Genomic DNA, 19,155 nt, shown 5'->3' with positions numbered 1-19,155 from the left:
TATTTTGGCCTATAAACATGATCAAAGTTTATAGTTTCCTACTTTTGACAAAAAAGTATACCCAATGCATTAAAACGGAGGGAGTAGGAAATAGTTAAAATACTAACCTAAAAATATCAATATTTTTTTTGAACACAGTACAGACGCAAGCGCTCATATAAACGCGCATACACTCACCCATATAAACGCACACACGCACACCCTACCCCTATGAACACCTCCGAAAGACTGAGCCGGCATATCATCTTAAGATTTTACGAAATCATCGTAGACGCCTCGTAGTCGACGGGAACGTCTTCTCACACTGAAAGCGTATTGCCGAAATTCCTGAAATAAATCCAGGATAAATAGAGCACCAAGATTTGAATTCTGATGGGTTAAGGATACCACTGTCCACCTAACCATCTCAACCAAAGGTTGGTCCGTAAAAAAAAGAATTGTGACGTGTGGATAAATGGCAAAACACGTGTGAATACATGTCCGTCAGGCTTCAGGGTCTATTTCTAAGCAATAACAAATACTTCCTCCATTCTATTATGTGATGTGTTGGATTTTCTGAAAAATCAAACCAAGCAAAAAAAAATTGATCTTGTTTATAGAAAAGAATTATTCATGTATATAATTTCAAGCATATACAACATAAAATTTACATGATGATGTATCCGGTGATACACATTTGCTGTCATTATCTTCTGGGAAAAAGATATGCATTTGCTATTTTTTGAGTATACATATTTTGCCTATAAACATGGCCAAAGTTTATAGTTTCCTACTTTTGACAAAAAGTATACACAGTGCATTAAAACGGAGGGAGTAGGAAATAGTTAAAATACTAACCTAAAAATATCAATATTTGAAAGACAACAACAGATACAAATGCAAAAAGGAAAAAAAAGAGAGAAATGTGAACCAAGCAAAAAAAATTGATCTTGTTTATAGAAAATAATTATTCATGTATATAATTTCAAGCATATACAACATAAAATTTACATGATGATGTATCCGGTGATACACATTTGCTGTCATTATCTTCTGGGAAAAAGATATGCATTTGCTATTTTTTGAGTGTACATATTTTACCTATAAACATGTCCAAAGTTTATAGTTTCCTACTTTTGACAAAAAGTATACGCAGTGCATTAAAACGGAGGGAGTAGGAAATAGTTAAAATACTAACCCAAAAATGATGTATCCGGTGATACACATTTGCTGTCATTATCTTCTGGGAAAAAGATATGCATTTGCTATTTTTTGAGTGTACATATTTTACCTATAAACATGTCCAAAGTTTATAGTTTCCTACTTTTGACAAAAAGTATACGCAGTGCATTAAAACGGAGGGAGTAGGAAATAGTTAAAATACTAACCCAAAAATATCAATATTTGAAAGACAACAACAGATACAAATGCAAAAAGGAAAAGAAAAAGAGAAATGTGGCTGCTGGGATTCGAGCCCAGGTCTCCACGGCCACAACGTGGAATTCTCACCACTAAACTACAGCCACTTTGATGCTTATTTTCATAATAACTGTTATATATCCAGAGTTTGCCAAGTGATCGATTGATGTGGATTGCGTGTTTGCAATAGCAAAAACCTAAAACTCCCTGAGCTCTACATAAACCAATGCCAAACCTAAACCTGAATCGAGATGACCAGATACTCCAGTATGGACAATATCACACTTCAACAAGCGATGTAAATTAAGTCGAACACTGCTGCGATACATGCGATACATGGAAACAACGCGTCACAATTGCAGAACTGCAGAGCGAGCTTCTGCCAAGCTACACAACCATTAAAACATGGCCTCCTCTGTAACCTACCTAGCTAACCTCGCTACGTAGTCTACTGCACTGCTGCTAGTCGAGCTAAACTAGTCCCAGCTCCCGCTGAGCAGCGGCTTCACGTCGGCCACCTCGCCGAACATCTTCACCAGGTCCGAGCACCCGGCCCCGGCGCGGCCGCCCTCGCCGCCGTCACCGGCTCCTTCCTCAGTCTCCTCCTCCGTCTCCGTCTGCAGCTCCAGGCCCAGCTCCTCCTCGACGTCGTCGGACGCCGAGATCAGCAGCAGCTCGCACCCCTCGTAGTTGAGCAGGTCCGGCGGGTCGGCCGGCGCGTAGCGGTTGCTCCCGAACCGCCCCTGCAGGTGCTCCGGGAACGCGGCCTTCCGCTTGCCCTGCAGCCCGCCGAACCCTCCGCCTCCGCCCCTGCCCCCGCCGCGCTGCTCCGGGTTCTTGATCTGCACCAGGAACGACGCCTCCGGCTCCACGTTCATGGCCTCCTGCGGCTCCCCGACGCCGCCCTCGTCGCCGCCGCCGCCGCGCGAGGGCAGCTCCAGCTTGTAGACGAGGTGGGTGTGCGGGCGGCCGCCGCGGCCCTCGTGCTTGAGGATGCGGTACACGCCCTCGCCCATCGCCCTCGCCGCGGCCAGGTGCCGCTTGCCGCGCGTCGCCGTGTCGTACTCCGCCCCCTTGAGCGCGTCCTTGATGTCCTCCACGTCGGTGGTGACGAGGTCGACGTAGCCCCAGAACGGCCGGCCGTGCTTCGCCGGGTCCGGCAGGCTCTTCTTCCCCATAACGATCAGCCGGAGCAGCGGCTTCTCCTCCACGTTAACCTCCTGCAATGCAAAGGATTAATCGGCGAGTAAGTGATGTGCAGATTTCTCAGACGTGTATAGAGATCTGAGAATGAACGATCTCGTTCGCCACCTCCTTCCCGTGGCCGCCTTCGTTGCCGCCGTCCGCCTGGCCCTTCTCATCGCCGCCGTGACGGGTCTTCCTCTTCTTGCCCTCCTTGCCGGAGTCCGGCGCCTGCTTCTCCTCGACGGCGCGGCCGGGGCCGGACTCCGGGCGCAGCACGACGTACATCCGCTGCACGTCGTCGGGGCTGTGCGCCTCCTCCTTGTCCACCTTGGGCCGGTAGAAGAAGAACACCTCGCCCTTCTCCTGCACGCAAAGCTTGCATCAATCAGCCGCCATCGCCATTGTTACTGCAGAGGACTAACTGCTTCAGATTAAGATCCATCGATTGATCGACCTGGATCTCCACTTTGGGGTCCTCCCTCGTCTTCACCTCCGTGCCTTGACCCATGGCGCTTCAATGCTTGCTCGCTCCCTCGCTGCAGAGTGTGAATGATGAAGATGCAGTGAAGTGTTCGTGCTGAGGTTGGTGCGGCCGGCGGATGCTCTCTTAAACGACGGCGGTGAGCTCGCTTACGCCGTTACACGTGCTCGGGTACGTGGCCGCCGGAAGCGTCTGGGTCCGACATGGTGTGGCGCGCAACGAGGTGGTCGGTCGACGTGTGGCATGCAACGTGTCACGAGAAGAGCACAGGCACGTGGGGTCACGAGAAGAGCACAGGCCGCGGAAAACCCGAAACGACGATGTATTCCAGTTCCTTCCAGGACAGCGGATCTTCGGTTAAGGAAACAGGGATATGTCTACCAGTGGATAAGATATTTGGCCGTGTGTTGTGTTTGTGTCGGGTGAAGATGAACAATTTGTACATAAATGAGAGAGGTGAGATGAACAATTCCATTCTATCATATCTCTGAGACCAAACACCAACATGTAACAATTGCATTCCTTCCAGTCGCTCCTGCCAAACAGAAGAATGAAACCGATCCATTCTAGTAGAATGAAACCATAATATTTCATCCCACTTTGTTCGTGAACCAAACACACCTAAAAACAACAGGGAGCATGGGGTTTCAGGAAATTCACTGCTTCTTTTTTTTTCTGCGGCTGAAATTCACTGCTTCAACATGGCGCTTTTGACAAACCAAGCTTTAGATGAGTAATTGACAACCCAGAATCTTGTGTGTATCTATGCCCATCGCCAAGAGAAAAAATATCTTTATGAAGAATTACCAAATGCAAAGACAAAGAAAAGGTCGTCTTATACTTGACAGAGCATCTTAACGGGAGAAGAAACTGTGAAACATGGTCATGTATGGAAAGTTGGTGATGATGACATTATAAATATATAAAATGATGCATGGGATATTTATGTCTCCTTCAAGGATGGTTATTACCAGAAGAACAAACTAGCTATTAACATCCAATTTTATCGATCCAACAACTGGCGAGTGGGGCGAACAGTTGATTGGTGAAACATTTTGGAGGTAGATGCACGTTGCATTCTTTCAATACCTCTATTGGTTCATGAGATGGATTATTTTATTGCATGAAATTTGACTAAATTGGGCACCGTCTTGGTACGGATAGCATACCATGCAAAATGTCTACGTCAATTCGACATAAAATTGTGAGTGTGAATGGAATTCGAGCTGCTAACTTGAACCCTGTACGGGAGAAATTATGGAAGTTGCACTCTTTAGTGAAGGCGATGATTTTCCTCTCGATATCTTTACATGGTATCTTGCCATGTCGCGCTACATTACCTGATAGACATATCAAGGTGCAACCGTTGTGCCGTACGTGGCAAGACAAATTTAGACAACATTGGTCTGCTCTGGGCTTCGAGGAGATTATCAAACATGCATGCAAATTTGATCACTCGTGTGAGGCTACCCTGTAGTTTCTTCTTCACCAGTCGCATCAGTGACCGCAAGTGCTTGGACTGAGAAAAGTTGACCATGTTATCGAAGTGTGCCGGTGCAGAGTAGAAAACTAGTCCATGACGAGAATACTCATACCCCAACATAGGTCCCTATGGTAGTCGGAGCTTTGGTATTCAGCTATTATGTTTCTTACTCGTCGAGGGCCTCTGTCAGGCGCGATGGTTGGTCAGCTCCTCCTAGGGGTTACGTCAAACTCAATGTTGGCGCGGGTTGCAGTCGCAACTATCTTGCAAGATTCGGTTCAGAAGTTCATTACTGCAGCTAATAGCCTCATTGAATGGTGCTCCAACATTTTTATCAACAGAAGCCATAACACTGAAGTTTGGCCTTAATCTTGCGCAGTCCTTGGGATGCAAAGGGCTGCTGGTGAACTAAGATAATATAGACGTCATTGAGGTGATGCAAGAAGTGGGGCAGTTTTTCAGGAAATGGAGCGGCTATTTTTTATTATTCTTATCACATGTTGAGAGATTTTTCGCACATAGAGCACTGGCATAGAGCAGCAAATACGATAGCACATGAACTTGCTTTCGTAGCAATTTTTTCACCCTCTAGTGTTTTAATTGATGATGCCCGACCATCGATCGTTCCCCTTATTGTAAAGGATGTAACATTGGTTTCAAATGAATAAAGAGGGGTTCCGATGTGAAAAAGGATATAAAATATTTAATACAAACCTAAGAGGTCAATATTTCTAAAACAACGACCAAATAGATAAATCATATGTGGTAATTGGGATTTGTGAATCACAAACTGCTCTGGAAACAGGGTGAAAACTTTATTTTGCCCGTCGAAAACAAGAAATAAATGGAGCATAGGTATGCTATAAAACAGAAAAAAAATTAAGAAACAAAAAAATAACAAAACATAAGTTTCTATATCAGAAATGCCATTTTCGTTTATCTTTTTTATATAGCCACACAATCTTAGTTCATACACACTTCTGGTCCAACCAAATTGCGTGATCCTCATCCCTATGACCACATGCTGATGTTTGCTTTCCAGCACGCTGTGTTATCTCTTCCTTGGCAATGGAACTATTTTTTCTTTGATTTGGTTGTGTTCCTTCTGTGTGGTTCCTTGGGCTTTTAGTTTTTTTTTCGAAAAGAGGGGTATGCCCCAGCCTCTGCATCTGAATGATGCATGCGGCCAATATTATTAATAGGCAAAATATCCAACATAAGTCTCCAAGTCTCGAACAAAAGAAAGAAATAAAAGGCTCCAAAAGAGCTAAAATAAAAAAGGCAAAGCCACAACCGGCTTTTAGTTCCAGTAAACTTTGTTTTCCTACTTGTTTCCACACCGTATCTATGATGAATCTGCTTATTTGTTTCAGAGATTTTTCATGTTCATTTATACATGCATAAGAAAACCAAAAAATAATAATTGTCTTCCGCACGATTTTCATCCGTACTCCCTGTCACCGCATTACTCGGTCAAAACTGAGTCTAGGCTAGTATAGTCTTTCCATCAGAAGATGGTTTAGACATTGATTTCTAGGATTATGTTTGGGTTGGACAAATCTCCACTTATAATATCTCTAAGGCATCCTAAAAAATAAATTAGTTTCCAAAAAGATGTCTCTTTAGGGTATTATAGCCATCTACCTATTCCCAATACCATTTTGTTCAAAATACCATTTTCACAAACCAAAAAACTCATCATGCGATTCCAATGAGGTGGGAGGTCTTGTTCCCTCCCCATCCTTAATTCCTGATATAAAATATTTGGCAGATGAAATATCCTTCCCCAACTGCCACCTCCAGTCCTGCCAAAGTTACCACCGATGACATCTATGACCTCGTCGACCGCCCATGCCCCATCATGGCATCCCCATGCATTCTTGGTGCCATAGTTGTTTATCTCCGCATCCCAAGCCTTCTTCTATCAAGGCCACTGAGCCGGAGCTTGTGTCCGCCGCCACGCCTTGCCACTCGCCGAGACTCCACCTGCACCCAACGCACCTCCTCTGATGCTTTGGTCATTTCCTACACCGCCATGTCCTCGAGTTTCAGCGAGGTCGAATATTCGGTCATGGCACCTCTATGTCTCTATCCGCCCCACCTCCGACCACCGAAGCATCTATGGCAAGCTCACGCATGCCACCGTGCTCTCTGGTCGGCGTTAGACGGAATGTGTTTGATGCAATGGCCAATAGAAATTTCCTCTTTCTTCTTTTCTTTGTTTTCTACAGTAATGTGAAAATGTAGTTAAAATATTTTTGTTTTATGTAAAATAAGGTGAGAATTATATTAAAAAAAGTGGAACTCGGTTTTGAGGATGGGTTAGGTACCACCCTCCCAATACCCATGATTTTTGGGGATGTGGTTTGGGGAACTAAATATTTTGGATGGATCAAGGCTGTTCTTTGATTCTAGTTTAATCACTTTATAAATCTTGATCAACAAAATGTGACAGTTGACCAAGTCATCAGTGATGGTTACTGTGAGCTTACCTTTCGTTATTCATTCATGGCAGCGGGGTTAGATGAATGGGAGGAGCTCCGCCAGGGTTTGCAAGAGGTGATGAGTTACATATCTCAAAGTCACTGTAAAAGATGATCATTTGAGGGGGCATGATTTGAGGATGATAGATTTGTGTGCTTAGAGAATTTGAGGACCGGCTGACTAGAGATGTCCTTAGGCTATCCCTCACTCGATTTAATGGGTGGTGTCCGAAAGAAACTCTGGATGAGATTTCCAATGTGTTTTGATGTTTTCATTTTTGTTGAGCTGGGGGAAATGAGGAGAAAAAACTAACTATGTTGGTTGTGCTATTTTTGGAGCGCTTGCTTCAATTTGGGCAATGAAAAAATGATGTCGTTTTCTAGCGTGATGTTTTGCCTCTTCTGTCCTGCAAAAAAAAAGTTGTTCTGCCTCTTCTGACACATAAAATTTATAAAATGTAAAAAAACAAAAATGAATTTGTGCATCACTCACTGAAAAAGGGTGTATCTTTCCATCCCTTCCCTTGGTTGGGACCGTAAGTCAACTACCCTAAGATGGTTTAGGGCTTCAAACCCGAAACATGCCTTAATATATTGATGGGAGGAGTTGCTTTTTGGCTACGGTCCGAATTTTTTTAGGGACTTAGATACTTTTGAGGATCAATTGACTAGAGATTCCCATAGTCTACCCCTCGAACAATTTAATTGGCTGTGTTCGAAAGAAGCTCGGATGGTCGAGATGTCCAACATGCTTTGATGTTTTTATCCTTGTTGGGTTAGGGCAAAAGAAGGGGGAGACCAAGTATTGGCTGATCCATTTTTGAAATGCTAGCTTAATCAATTTGGGCATCTAAAAATGATGTTGTTTTCTATCATAAAGTTTCACCTCTTTTTTTGCAAAAGGGATAATATCATTGATCAATCAAAGTTATTACAGTCCTTGGAGCAAAGCTCTTGGATCTTCGCTGGCCCAACTCGGAGCCAAACAACAATACATGGACCAACTCTCCCCATCTGGCACAACTTATGACTAACTTCATTTTATCCTCGATGAACGTGTGATAGTGCATGCACTTTACCTATACTCATGAACCTTTTAATCTTACTCACCATGGTTGCCAAAGGGGAACGGTCCCTGGCTGGGCCTCAGATCATATCCACCGCAGTAGCGCAGTCCGTCTTTAGGATGAACAGGAGAATACTCCACTCTATTGTACGATCCACGCCCTCCATGATCGCCGCTAATTCAGCTTCAAGGGCACTTGAGCAATTCTGCAGGTAGCGGCAGGAAGCAAAAATGACGTCTCCCTCTCCTATAACTTCGACATAGGCGACATCAACATTGAGCTTAGCCCACACACGGGGAGGCTTTTTAAAAGGGCCAAAAGAAGAATGAACTTGTTGCTTGGGTTAGGAAAATAGATTGGCTAGGTAAAAACGTTGTTGTTTTCCGCCGCAACATTTCACCTCTTTTTGATACATATAACATTTGAAAATGATCAAAAGAAAAAGAAAATGAACTTGTGATTGCTAGGCTATTTTTGGAGGGCTTTGCTTTAGTCAATTTTTGTCACGAAGAAATGATGATGTTTTGTGTTGTACGTATAATAACATCTGTAAACTGGACAAGCACAAAAAAATGAACTTGTTGCTTGGGTTAGGAAAATACATTGGCTAGGTAACAATGTTGTTGTTTTCCGCCGCAACATTTCGCCTCTTTTTGATACGTATAACATTGAAAATGATCAAAAGAAAAAGAAAATGAACTTGTGATTGGTAGGCTATTTCTGGAGGGCCTTGCTTTAGCCATTTTTTGTCACAAAGAAGTGATGCTGTTTTGTGCTGTACGTATAACATCTGTAAACTGGATAAGCACAAAAAAGAATGTAATTGTGGCTGCTGGGATTCGAGCCCAGGCCACCACGTGGTATTCTCACCACTAAACTACAGCCACTTTGGTGAAATAATTTACACAGAACACTTACTATGCAGTAACAGAACAGTGTCTCCTACACTGCTACACAGGTATCCTTAAGTTTTCTACTCAGTTTTGAGGCTACGAAAGGGTGATTAACAGTTCGTTGCCTGGTCACCAGTGACTTCGATCGCGAACACACTTATCACCACACTTCATTGTACATGTCCATGCTTTGGCATTGCGAATACGGAAGCCTACCAAGTTCTTGTATCCCGTGTTGCGTTCCAGATGTTCACATGCAAATGGTACTGACCAGACAAGACGGATACGAGGCAAAGATCAGAATGCAGGTCATCGTTAACTTTTGCAGAACACTTTAGTCCATAAACATGCAAGTAGTTAAATAAAACCGGCCACTATTATATACTCCCTCCGTTCCTTTATGTAAGGTGTATTATTTTCGGCACGGTGATCAAGTCACATAATTATAGACATGTTAGGACGAAATTACCCTTGACAAATTTATTTGTTAGTGGCAAGTAAATCAGTTAGTCGAGAAAAGTATGAGATATATGCAATCGACAAAGAGATAGTTTTCTTGTTTTGTTACAAGGAGAGATACAGACAATCAGGAGAGAGATTCTTTCCTTTTTTCTGAAGGGATAACAAGGGAATTATGCGGAATTGGAAGAATACACCTTACATTCTGGAATTTTATCAAAAAATAAATACACCTTATATAAAGGAACGAAGATTATGTTGAAAAAAAGTATACATGAATCGCTCTTTCCCCAACCCGTTCCCACCCTAGGCGGCGGCCGATCTCCTCCATCTCCCTGGGGAGACCACGGAGGGGCCCCTGTCATCTGTCCGCCGCTCCAGCTACGAGAGGTGGCAGAGACCCATGACTTCGGTCCCAAGGTAGTAGAGTTAGTTATAAAATTAGATTTTGTCTCCGATGGGCAGCGGCGAGACAATGACGTCGACGGCGGCGTAGAATAAGGTCGTTCGAGCTCACCCTCGTTCTAGTGGTACTTTTTTTTAAGGAACCGGCATAAGCACTGCCTTTTTCTTTATAGAAGAGATGGCGAAAGGACGCAATTTACAGAGGGATGAGCGTTTTAGGGAACGTCGCAGAAACCACAAAAGACCAAACAACCTAGAATCTAGATTAACCAATGCCGGCGGTTGGCAGGTTGCCGGCAAACGCCAGGTCGCGCTGATTGATTGCGTCTAGGGCTAGAGTCGCCACCTCGCGATGCGTCAGCCTTTGTCCAGTGAAAACTCGCCTATTTCGCTCCTTCCAAACGGACCATATCGTGTAGATGATTCTTCCACTGCGCCTCTTGCGCACTTGCTTGGACTGGGAATTCAGAGTCTTGTCCCACCAGTCAGACACATTTCCTGACTCCGGGAGGAAGCCCGAGATTGGAACGCCTTCGTTAGTCCAAGAGTTCACCTGGTTCCAAACCGCGACCGTGAAGGGACAGTCTTTGCAGAGGTGAGTTGTTGTTTCTGGCTGCTGAAGACAGAGCATGCATCTAGGATTGTGAGGCCATCCCCTCACGGCCAGCATATCCACAGTGAGAATTCTTCCGTGCAAAGCTAGCCATGCGAAAAACTTGCATTTGGACTCAGCGTTTGCGGACCAGACCTTGGTCGTGTCAAAATCCAGTGGTACTTTTTGATATTCTTGGAGGCGTGTGGAGGATGATGTGTCCCAGATCTAATTTTGTGGGTCTGCGTTTTTCTTTTGCATGCTTATCTTGGTGGCGTAGTCCTGTAGAGTGGGCAACATGGCTATGCGCCTTGGTCATCTCCGGCTCCAATTCCAACCGATGGAGCTTTGTGTTCCCCGAATCCCTCCAGCTTCACCCGAGGCGTTCTATAGGCCATGTATGAAGTTTTCTTCTTCAGGACGACGATTTGCTACACAGATCGCGTTCGTCATTGTCTTCTAGTCTACATCGATAATTTCTCAGCCGTTGTTTTGACAAGTTCCTAAGTTTCAACAAGCTGAGGCAGAGGCACGCATGCGGCGACGAGCATTGCTGCTTGGATGTATTTTCCATTTTCTATAAGGGTGATTTTGGAGGATTTGTGCTATTTAATATATGTTCTTTGGTCTTTCAACAATAATAATAATATAATTCAAAGCACTAAATTTGGCGGGAAGATTATTTTGGACCATAGTCGTACAACACAACTTTTACAAATATGGTGTGCTTTGCTCTCCTGTTTCCTTTGGCAATGGCAAGGCAAGGAGGAGGAGGGGCAAGGTGGGGGCTAGGGTTTGAAATCCTGAGCCGCTCCAGGAGCGACGCAAGGCATGCGAGTCTTCGTGGTAAAGGGTCTATGGGTTGGATTGTGGTCGCCATGGTGGGGCGGGGGGAGGGGGAGGAGGGGGGGTGAGGTCGTAGCGGTCAACACGACAAGTGGGTTCGATCTAGCTAGCATGTCATGGTGGTGTCCCGTGTGCGGCCTCCTATCGGATGGTGGCCTCCATCACTTGTTTGGTTTTCGGCATGATTTCCCTCGGCCACTAACATTTTCAATCCGGTTTCGGCTCTCTTCTTGATGAATTGCAAATATCTTGAATCTTTGGGTTTTCAGGGGAAAAAAAGGCAAAATCACAAATTGTGCGTGTGCTAAAGGCTCAACCATTCAATATTCTTTGCACATGCAATTCGACCATTTCCAGGACACAGAGTTTCTGCTGTCGAGAACATATGAACCCGAATGAACAGTAAATTCGAAAACAATGATAAAAATATTCAAAAAACAGATTTTTCTTTTGTGGCAAGCATTGATGGATGTTCAGAGTGGTTGAAAATACTGGCATTGCTTTAGCATCTTGGAGCATCGATTTTTTATTATTTTTTTGCCACGACTTCCATGATGAAACTTTGCAACAACTGAACACATTCAGCAATGTTTTATACACATATAAAAAGTTCATATTCTTTTGAGAAAATTTACCATTATTTTTGAATTTACTGTTCACGGCAGGTGCATATATGTGCTCGAGTGCACAAGAGCAATTTCGCCATGTCCATTGCTTTTAAGTGTCAGTACACATTTGTTATAATTGCACTGAACCAAGACGACGCACCTTCTTTTGACGCAAACACCACAAGTTACCACGTAGTTCATCACTCCACCACATACATGGCTCACAAGTAAACAGCCATAACCCTGCACTTTCCCAGAGAGAAAGCGATTTGAGAGGGAGAGAGATGAGACGAGGAGAGAGCGAGAGAACTCCCTACATACTACGAGTTAAATTGACGTCCACTAATTCGCCATTGTGGACTCACCATCTGCTATGATCCACTCCTATAAAGCCAGCAGCCCGCGCAACTTCTGGCTGGAATTCGTTTTGAACGAAAGCGGATCACGCGCGTACGTGGAAGCAGACACCAAGCCATGCCAGCCATGTACGCGCTGACCCCCCGCTGCACCCTCCCGCCGGTGCACCGCCGCGCGCCGCCTCCGTGCCGGGCGGCCTCGCCGACGCCGGCGGCGCTGGCCCGCGCCGACCCGGACGAGCTGCGGTCCACGTGGCCGCAGCGCGCGTGGATGCTGGCCGGCTCGGCCGCCGTGCTCTCCTCGCTCTCCGCGTCCGCCTCCCTCGCCGCCGACTCCGGCTCCTACGCCGAGCCGCTCGCCGCCGCCCTCGCCGCCTACACCGTCGCCGACCTCGCCACGGGCGTCTACCACTGGCTCGTCGACAACTACGGGGACGCCTCCACGCCCCTCGTCGGCGCGCAGATCGCCGCCTTCCAGGGCCACCACCGCCACCCCTCCACCATCACGCGCCGGGAGCCCTGCAACAACCTGCACGCGCTGGCGCGCGCCGTCGCGCTCGCGCTCCCCGCCGTGGAGGGCGCGGCGGCCGCCGCCCACGCGCCGGCCGCCGCGCACGCCTTCGCGGGGACCTTCGCGGCGTGCGTGGTGCTGAGCCAGCAGTTCCACGCATGGGCGCACGAGAAACGCCGCCGGCTGCCGCCCGGCATCGAGGCGCTGCAGGCCGCCGGCGTGCTGGTGTCGCGCGCGCAGCACGCCGCGCACCACCGCCAGCCCTACAGCACCAACTACTGCATCCTCAGCGGCGTGTGGAACGGGGTGCTGGACAGGCACAAGGTGTTCGAGGCGCTGGAGATGGTCGTCTTCTTCCGCACCGGCGTCCGCCCGCGGTCGTGGGACGAAACGCAGGCCGCCTGGATGGAGGACACCAGCGGCGCCGCCGCCGTCACCGCCATCGCTGTTACTGACAGTTCGTAACATACATCGAGCATCGTTTCTCGTGATGGCTTGTACATACATACATTGATACATACTACGATTCAAAAGGTATGCAGAAGGATGAGCTGGGATTGAAAGGATTGAAGTAACAAGTTAAGATTATAGTTAGGCGGGAAAAATATAATATTTAATGTATATTTTAGGTTGGTTTTGAGGATGCAAATCTTGTGGTGTATGCGAAGAGAAGAGAATTTTTCATAGTTGAAAATGTGATGATTTTTTATGGTCTTCAGTCTGTCTACGACAACTTTTGTTACCCACAGCTTTCTTGTGGTGCGAATGCTTTCGTTCTGGTGGCATGTTCTTCGGATATCCAGTATCCTCTTGTCCACTTGCCAGAAAAAAGCACAGCCAGTTGAGATGATCAACTCTTTGCAACAACATTGGCACGAAGGCAAGTCACACAGCCACACATGCATATGTCTTAAATCTGCTTATATCTATCGAATATGTGTTAATCCATCCACCAAAAGGGTGTACAACATCGGCTAAAAAGCTTATTTGAGGCTCAGACCATCTGATCTTGATTCAAATGGCATGGATGTGAATCACATGTCTAGAGATTCTATTTTTTGGCGCCTCAATCTCGAGCATCGATCCTGGATCAGGCAGATGAAGCAACAGAAACAAGCTGACACTTCCAAAACTGCGGGGGTGGGAGCCAGAGGACGGAAGGCTGAAGATGAATCCTTCAGCTGGAAGTACTGCTGACCGTGGCAACCGCTTCCAAGCAAGGAGATGCTGCTGCATACCTTATAAATTGTCTTTTTCTTCACACAAATAGAACATCACTCTCCTGTTGTGCGGTCCACATAATCTCGAGACAAATTACTTCAGACAGCAGCAAGAAATATTGACAAGCAACTAGATCATTTCCTGTAGACTGCAGATCCTTATGTTGCTGTAATCTAACGATAGATGGTGGCATTCTCCAGTGAACGCATCTCGTGGAAGTCATACAAGTCATCCAAGCAGCAGGCCTGCTTCAGCAAGCTGCTACTGTGAGTCCTCCTGGTCCAGCTTCACTGTGGTGGAGAAGTACAATGAGCTGAAACAGAGTCCTCCTGGTCCCGCTTCCCTCTCCAGAGAATAATTTGTTCATCTTTAAATAATATAGGAATGCATGGAACCAAATCCTATGAAATCGAAGGAAGCAAAGAGCAAAGTTAAATAAGCATTCCAACTGCGATGTTTTCAAGACATAAAGGAGCATCTGGTTTCTATAGTAAATTCTCCAGTGGTTCTACTGTTGTGTTGCAAAGGAAATGTCTTCTGTCCGAAATTCTAAGCAAGTTCTAAGGCATATTATACTTGGCTGCATCTATGACGAGCTAATTGTAAACTGCAGGAGGGTCGTTATATCTCAACTGCAAGCTAACTACTACACCAGCAAACTTGTTTGATTAGAACTTTTATTGAATTTATTTATTTCCAGGCTTCCTTGATCTTTCTTATGAATGCAAGACTAAAGGGATTAATTCATAGAAAGTATTAGAATGTCACAACATACCCGCAACTTCACACCAATTCTTTTGCAATCACTAGTGCCGGTGTGAGAGCAATCTAGTCTCACAACTTCCGAAGTCTTAAAGGCCTCTCTCACTTTGTCAACAACATTAACATAAACACCATTCCTAGCTGCACAAGAGAGAAATATCACAACATAGGAGCGACAATATATTGGCAACAAGATAATGAGATAGAAGTATGCGCTTATGTGATTCGAAATGGTCTTGCTAGAAATATTCCAACTTACTCAGTTTCATAAGCGGTGGCGAATGTAATCCTCTGTTTCTCATTTCTTTTGTTTCCTCAAAAGTCAACCCTTCCGCAACATTTTGGACAACCTTAGGATAAATAGGAGCCAATGGCTTCCACAACATCAATGGTATGACAGGCCGTTGTTTTGGATCATAGTTCCGGCCACGATATAGGATGAGTATATTTATGCTACGGTATATGATTATCCCACCTGTTTTATCCTGCAAAATGGTGCGCTCACATCAGAAATTGATAGATAATTGAATTCAACAGAAAAAGAGAGTTCAATCCCCAATTTTCTCAAGCATGTGGCAACACATTATGACCTCAAGATGGAAGCATATATTGTCCATGTCAAGAGTTGCAACCCCAAGACATTTGATTCTGACCGCTTCTGCACGTCTCCAGTGGTTGTGGATGTCATCGAGCATATTATGAGTTACACCACCTTTCCCTGAGAACATGATGCATCATATTTATAGCAGGAACAAGGGAATGCCTTCGAAGATAAATGTAATTTTTCCTGAGCTACACGAATGACCAAATGTTCAAAAATAGCAGTTGCAACAACATAAGCCGCACAAAAATGCACAATGGCACTTTCCATATGCTATGCAAACAATTGATCCAAATTTTATTACAATGTAAAATATGCAATCTTTTCTCACAGACTTTACCAAATTCAATGCTAAAAATTCTACTTGTTACTCCCTCATCAATCAAACAAAATGTGCAATAAGATTGGGAGTTGCAATGCGAAAGCTTGGACAACTAAAATCATCAGACAGAAATGCCATTTCAGCACTGAGTTGAGCACTAAGAACTCACCCAAATTGATCTGCCGGGAGCAGTCGCTGTGCCGGTACCTCTCCACGAGTTCTGCCACCTCCGCTTCCGACAGCGCCTCGCCAAGCACCTCATCCCTACTACTCGCACTGCCATAAACATCCTCTCTGTTCCCTTCGGCACGCGCGGCCACGCCGTCCCAAGGCCGGTCAAGGCGGCCGGGGCCAAAGGGCGAAAACCGGGTGGGCTCGCGGAATCCAATGGGCTTCCAAGCCGGGTCAGTCTCCGAGTACGAGTACTGGAAGTCGAATGGAAGGTCGGAGTGTGCCGGCTCGTCGGGGCTGATCTTGGCAGGCTGGTCTTTGGGCTTCGGCGGCGGCGGCGGCGTTGGAGCTCGAGGTGGACTTTTGGGGATTCGTGCAAATGGGGGATCATCATCGTCGAGGTTGGTTGGGTAGAAGGCGCAAAATAGGCGGCGGAGCAGAGCAGCCTGGGCTTGTGACTGTCTGGGGCACGGCCATGAGAGAAGCTTTGGACTGAAGAGCATGGTGGGATACTGAGATGGGAGCCAGTTGTGAAGCCAGGACTGAAGCAAACACCAACTTCTATTTCTGTAAAATGAATCAATCGAGTTCCATCAGCACATTAGACATACAGACATACTCACATACACAATCCATTCCATTTAAATTTCAGTTCGACGTTTACATCGTCTATATATGCAGTGTGACAATCAGACAATGCATACACCAATTCACCAAAAGACCAAACCACCAGCGAGAAAATTACCAGCCAGAGAAGGGGCGCCGCGGCGGCAGTAGGCAGAAGCAGGCCACACAGCCGGCGGCCGCAGAAGCACGGGGCCGGGGGCGCAGAGGAGGGATGTCGCCGTCGCCACGTCGGCTGCTCTGCTCGTCGCCGCCGCGGGGGGAGGCCGGCTGGCCGGGGCCAGCAGGGGGCGCACGGCGCACCGCAGCAGCGCGGCACGGCCAGGCTACGCGGGAGACGTTGACCGGGGCGGGGGACGGCGCCGGCGGAGTGCAGACACTGGGCGGCGGCGTGCGTGCTCGTGCCGTTTGGGCTGGGATGCGTTTCTCGCGTTAGGCTGTTCGAGGAGAGAGGAGGGAGAGAGCAGGGCCTGCGCTGCGCTGGCTGAACTCCAGGCCCATATAGAAATTTGTGTAGGTATTTTTATTTTATGAGAGGTACTCCCTCCGTTCCTAAATATAAAAGCATGATTGTTTGATGTCAAAAATTGGCATGCCAACATTTGGCAAATGCCAAATATTGGCTTGTGCTTGATTGGTTACGAATTTTACTTGACAGCCTCATAAGAAGTTGCCAATTTTTGGCAACTTTTGATATTGCCAATTGTTGGCTTGCCAAGTATTGGCAATGCCAAATGTTGGCATCAAACCAATTAGCCTCTAAGTCTTTTTAGAGATTCCAATGAATGACTATATACGGAGCAAATTGAGTGAACCTACACTGTAAATATGTCTATATACATCCATATGTTGTTGTGCATTTGAAATGTCTAAAAAGACTTATATTTAAGAATGAAGGGAGTAGAAATCTGTGTAGATGGGGAGTTCAAATGATTCCTTTTTTCAGGGTAAGTCAAATAATCAAAATCACTAATTAGGGGTACCCTTATAAAGGTCACTCCCCATCTTCTCCGATGCTGATAAGTGGTGCACTACGTCAGTTGTCTCAACCTGGGAGGTTTTTTTCGTATATTCGTTTTTTCCTTTTCAAAATGCTTTATCTCTTAAACCGTGCATTTAAATCACGAACCATTTTCACCGTTCAGTTTCTCGCGTCGAAATCTTTGAAACTAGATCTTATGTTAATAGGTTTCGCGGACATTTCACGGAAAAATAAAAAAGAAAAATAAAAAAAGACCAAAACCAAAAACGAATATATAAAAAATTAGAACCCAGAAACACAGTTAGGCTTTATTTACTTTATTTTGGAAAGCACAAAATGTACTTTCGGCAAACACAATTGTGCTCCACGCGAAAGCACAAACTATGCTTCTCCCTTTTCGGGAAGCACAATTATGCTTCTCATAGAAGCAGAGGTTGCGTCTTTTCCTTTTTCGGGAAAGCACAACTGTTTTTTTTTCTTTCTTTTTGGAAAGTACAGTTTGCTTCTCATAGAAGCACATGATGTGACTTTTTTGGAAGCACAACTATGTTTTTCTTTTCTTTTCAGGGAGCACAGTTATGCTTCACATAGAATCACATATTATGCTTCTTGAAGAATAGCACGACTTCCCCAAGAAGTGAAATTGTTTTTTCCTTCAACACCTAGGGTAAACCAAGGAAAGAACAACATAATCTGTAAAAGCCGAAACTGCGTGCAACAAAAAAAACCAAAATCCTAAGGGTACAGCACGCAACACGTGGCGACGGCCGAGTGCACCACGCAGCATGCTCCAGCGCCCGCTAGAAAAGCCCCGAAGGGGTAGCCGCCAGTTAGTCTTTTTTTTGAACACAGTACAGATGCAAGCGCTCATATAAACGCGTATACACTCACCTCTATGAGCACCTCCGAGAGACTGAGCCGGCATATCATCTTGAGATTTTACGATGTCACCGTAGGCGCCTCGTAGGCGACGGGAACGTCTCCTCCCACTGAAAGCGTATCGCCGGAATTCCTGAATTAAATCCAGGATAAATGCGAGCACCAGGATTTGAACTCTGGTGGGTTGGGGATACCACTGTCCACCTAACCATCTCAACCAGAGATTGGTTCACGCCAGTTACTCTTTTTAGGGGTGGTAACCATCAGTTAGTTGCCATCCCGCAAAAAAAAACATCAGTTAATTGCCCTCACAAATAATTCATATGCCAGTTTCAGAAAAACATGCCTCAGGGGGCTTTTTTTAGCGTGGCCTAGGTTGCGGCCCATTTAATTTCTTTCGGGTCGCTCGTCAGACCACTCACTCAGCTGGCTGCGTTTTATTCCCCCTCCTTCTATTCTGTTGCATGCTCGCTTAGGGAAAAAAACTAGATTGGTGAAATAAATTATGTTTCACGAATTTTAAAAATATTCATGGATTTTATTCAAAATGTCAATGAATTTTAAAAACGTTGACAAAATTTAAAAATATTAAATAATTTATAATTTAAAAATTATTCAGGATTTTTACAAATGTTTGTGAATTTTAAAAATGTTCACGAATTTTGAAAATGTTCAAGAGTTTAAAAAATATTAATTAATTTTAAAAATGTTAAGAATTTTATTTTTTGAAAGTAACTAAAAAGGAAAAACCAAAAAAACTAGAGGGAAAACCAAATAAACAAAGATAGAAAAAGATGAAAGATAAAACCATCTGGAAGCTTCACAA

The 19,155-nt window shown here is 45.3% G+C and overlaps 3 protein-coding genes and 1 non-coding gene across 4 annotated transcripts; 1 reads left to right on the top strand and 3 right to left on the bottom strand.

The window, feature by feature from the left end:
- Positions 1–1,433: 1,433 nt before the first annotated feature.
- TRNAH-GUG lies at positions 1,434–1,505 on the bottom strand. Its single transcript has one exon. It is a non-coding gene; the product is annotated as a tRNA-His (tRNA).
- A 163-nt stretch (positions 1,506–1,668) lies between these two features.
- On the bottom strand, positions 1,669–3,150 carry LOC119318816. Its single transcript, XM_037593395.1, has 3 exons — positions 3,038–3,150; positions 2,710–2,946; positions 1,669–2,618 (listed from the first exon to the last, which is right to left on the bottom strand). Exons 1-3 carry the CDS (start codon positions 3,089–3,091, stop codon positions 1,875–1,877), a joined length of 1,035 nt encoding a protein of 344 aa, XP_037449292.1. The 5' UTR covers positions 3,092–3,150; the 3' UTR covers positions 1,669–1,874.
- Positions 3,151–12,254: 9,104 nt separating this feature from the next.
- Positions 12,255–13,482, top strand: LOC119315175 (fatty acid desaturase 4, chloroplastic-like). The gene has a single exon (XM_037589843.1). The coding sequence runs from the start codon at positions 12,375–12,377 to the stop codon at positions 13,230–13,232; it is 858 nt and encodes a 285-aa protein (XP_037445740.1). The 5' UTR covers positions 12,255–12,374; the 3' UTR covers positions 13,233–13,482.
- A 191-nt stretch (positions 13,483–13,673) lies between these two features.
- On the bottom strand, positions 13,674–16,932 carry LOC119315174 (CRS2-associated factor 2, mitochondrial-like). Its single transcript, XM_037589842.1, has 6 exons — positions 16,590–16,932; positions 15,843–16,411; positions 15,341–15,468; positions 15,010–15,235; positions 14,764–14,891; positions 13,674–14,389 (listed from the first exon to the last, which is right to left on the bottom strand). Exons 2-6 carry the CDS (start codon positions 16,345–16,347, stop codon positions 14,276–14,278), a joined length of 1,101 nt encoding a protein of 366 aa, XP_037445739.1. The 5' UTR covers positions 16,348–16,411; positions 16,590–16,932; the 3' UTR covers positions 13,674–14,275.
- Between the last annotated feature and the right edge of the window lie 2,223 nt (positions 16,933–19,155).

This window comes from Triticum dicoccoides, chromosome 6A (assembly GCF_002162155.2).
Source record: "Triticum dicoccoides isolate Atlit2015 ecotype Zavitan chromosome 6A, WEW_v2.0, whole genome shotgun sequence".
Classification (NCBI taxonomy): domain Eukaryota; kingdom Viridiplantae; phylum Streptophyta; class Magnoliopsida; order Poales; family Poaceae; genus Triticum; species Triticum dicoccoides.
This window is presented reverse-complemented; position numbering and strand designations above follow the sequence as displayed.

Coding starts and splice junctions, on each gene's coding strand:
- LOC119315175 (XM_037589843.1), top strand. CDS start 12,375: ATGCCAGCCATGTACGCGCTGACCCCCCGCTGCACCCTCCCGCCGGTG.
- LOC119315174 (XM_037589842.1), bottom strand. CDS start 16,347: ATGCTCTTCAGTCCAAAGCTTCTCTCATGGCCGTGCCCCAGACAGTCA. Junction 15,236..15,340: donor ATATATGCTTCCATCTTGAG/GTCATAATGTGT, acceptor ACCATTTTGCAG/GATAAAACAGGTGGGATAAT. Junction 14,390..14,763: donor GAATTGGTGTGAAGTTGCGG/GTATGTTGTGAC, acceptor TCGATTTCATAG/GATTTGGTTCCATGCATTCC.
- LOC119318816 (XM_037593395.1), bottom strand. CDS start 3,091: ATGGGTCAAGGCACGGAGGTGAAGACGAGGGAGGACCCCAAAGTGGAG. Junction 2,947..3,037: donor ACCCCAAAGTGGAGATCCAG/GTCGATCAATCG, acceptor CTTTGCGTGCAG/GAGAAGGGCGAGGTGTTCTT. Junction 2,619..2,709: donor AAGGCGGCCACGGGAAGGAG/GTGGCGAACGAG, acceptor TTTGCATTGCAG/GAGGTTAACGTGGAGGAGAA.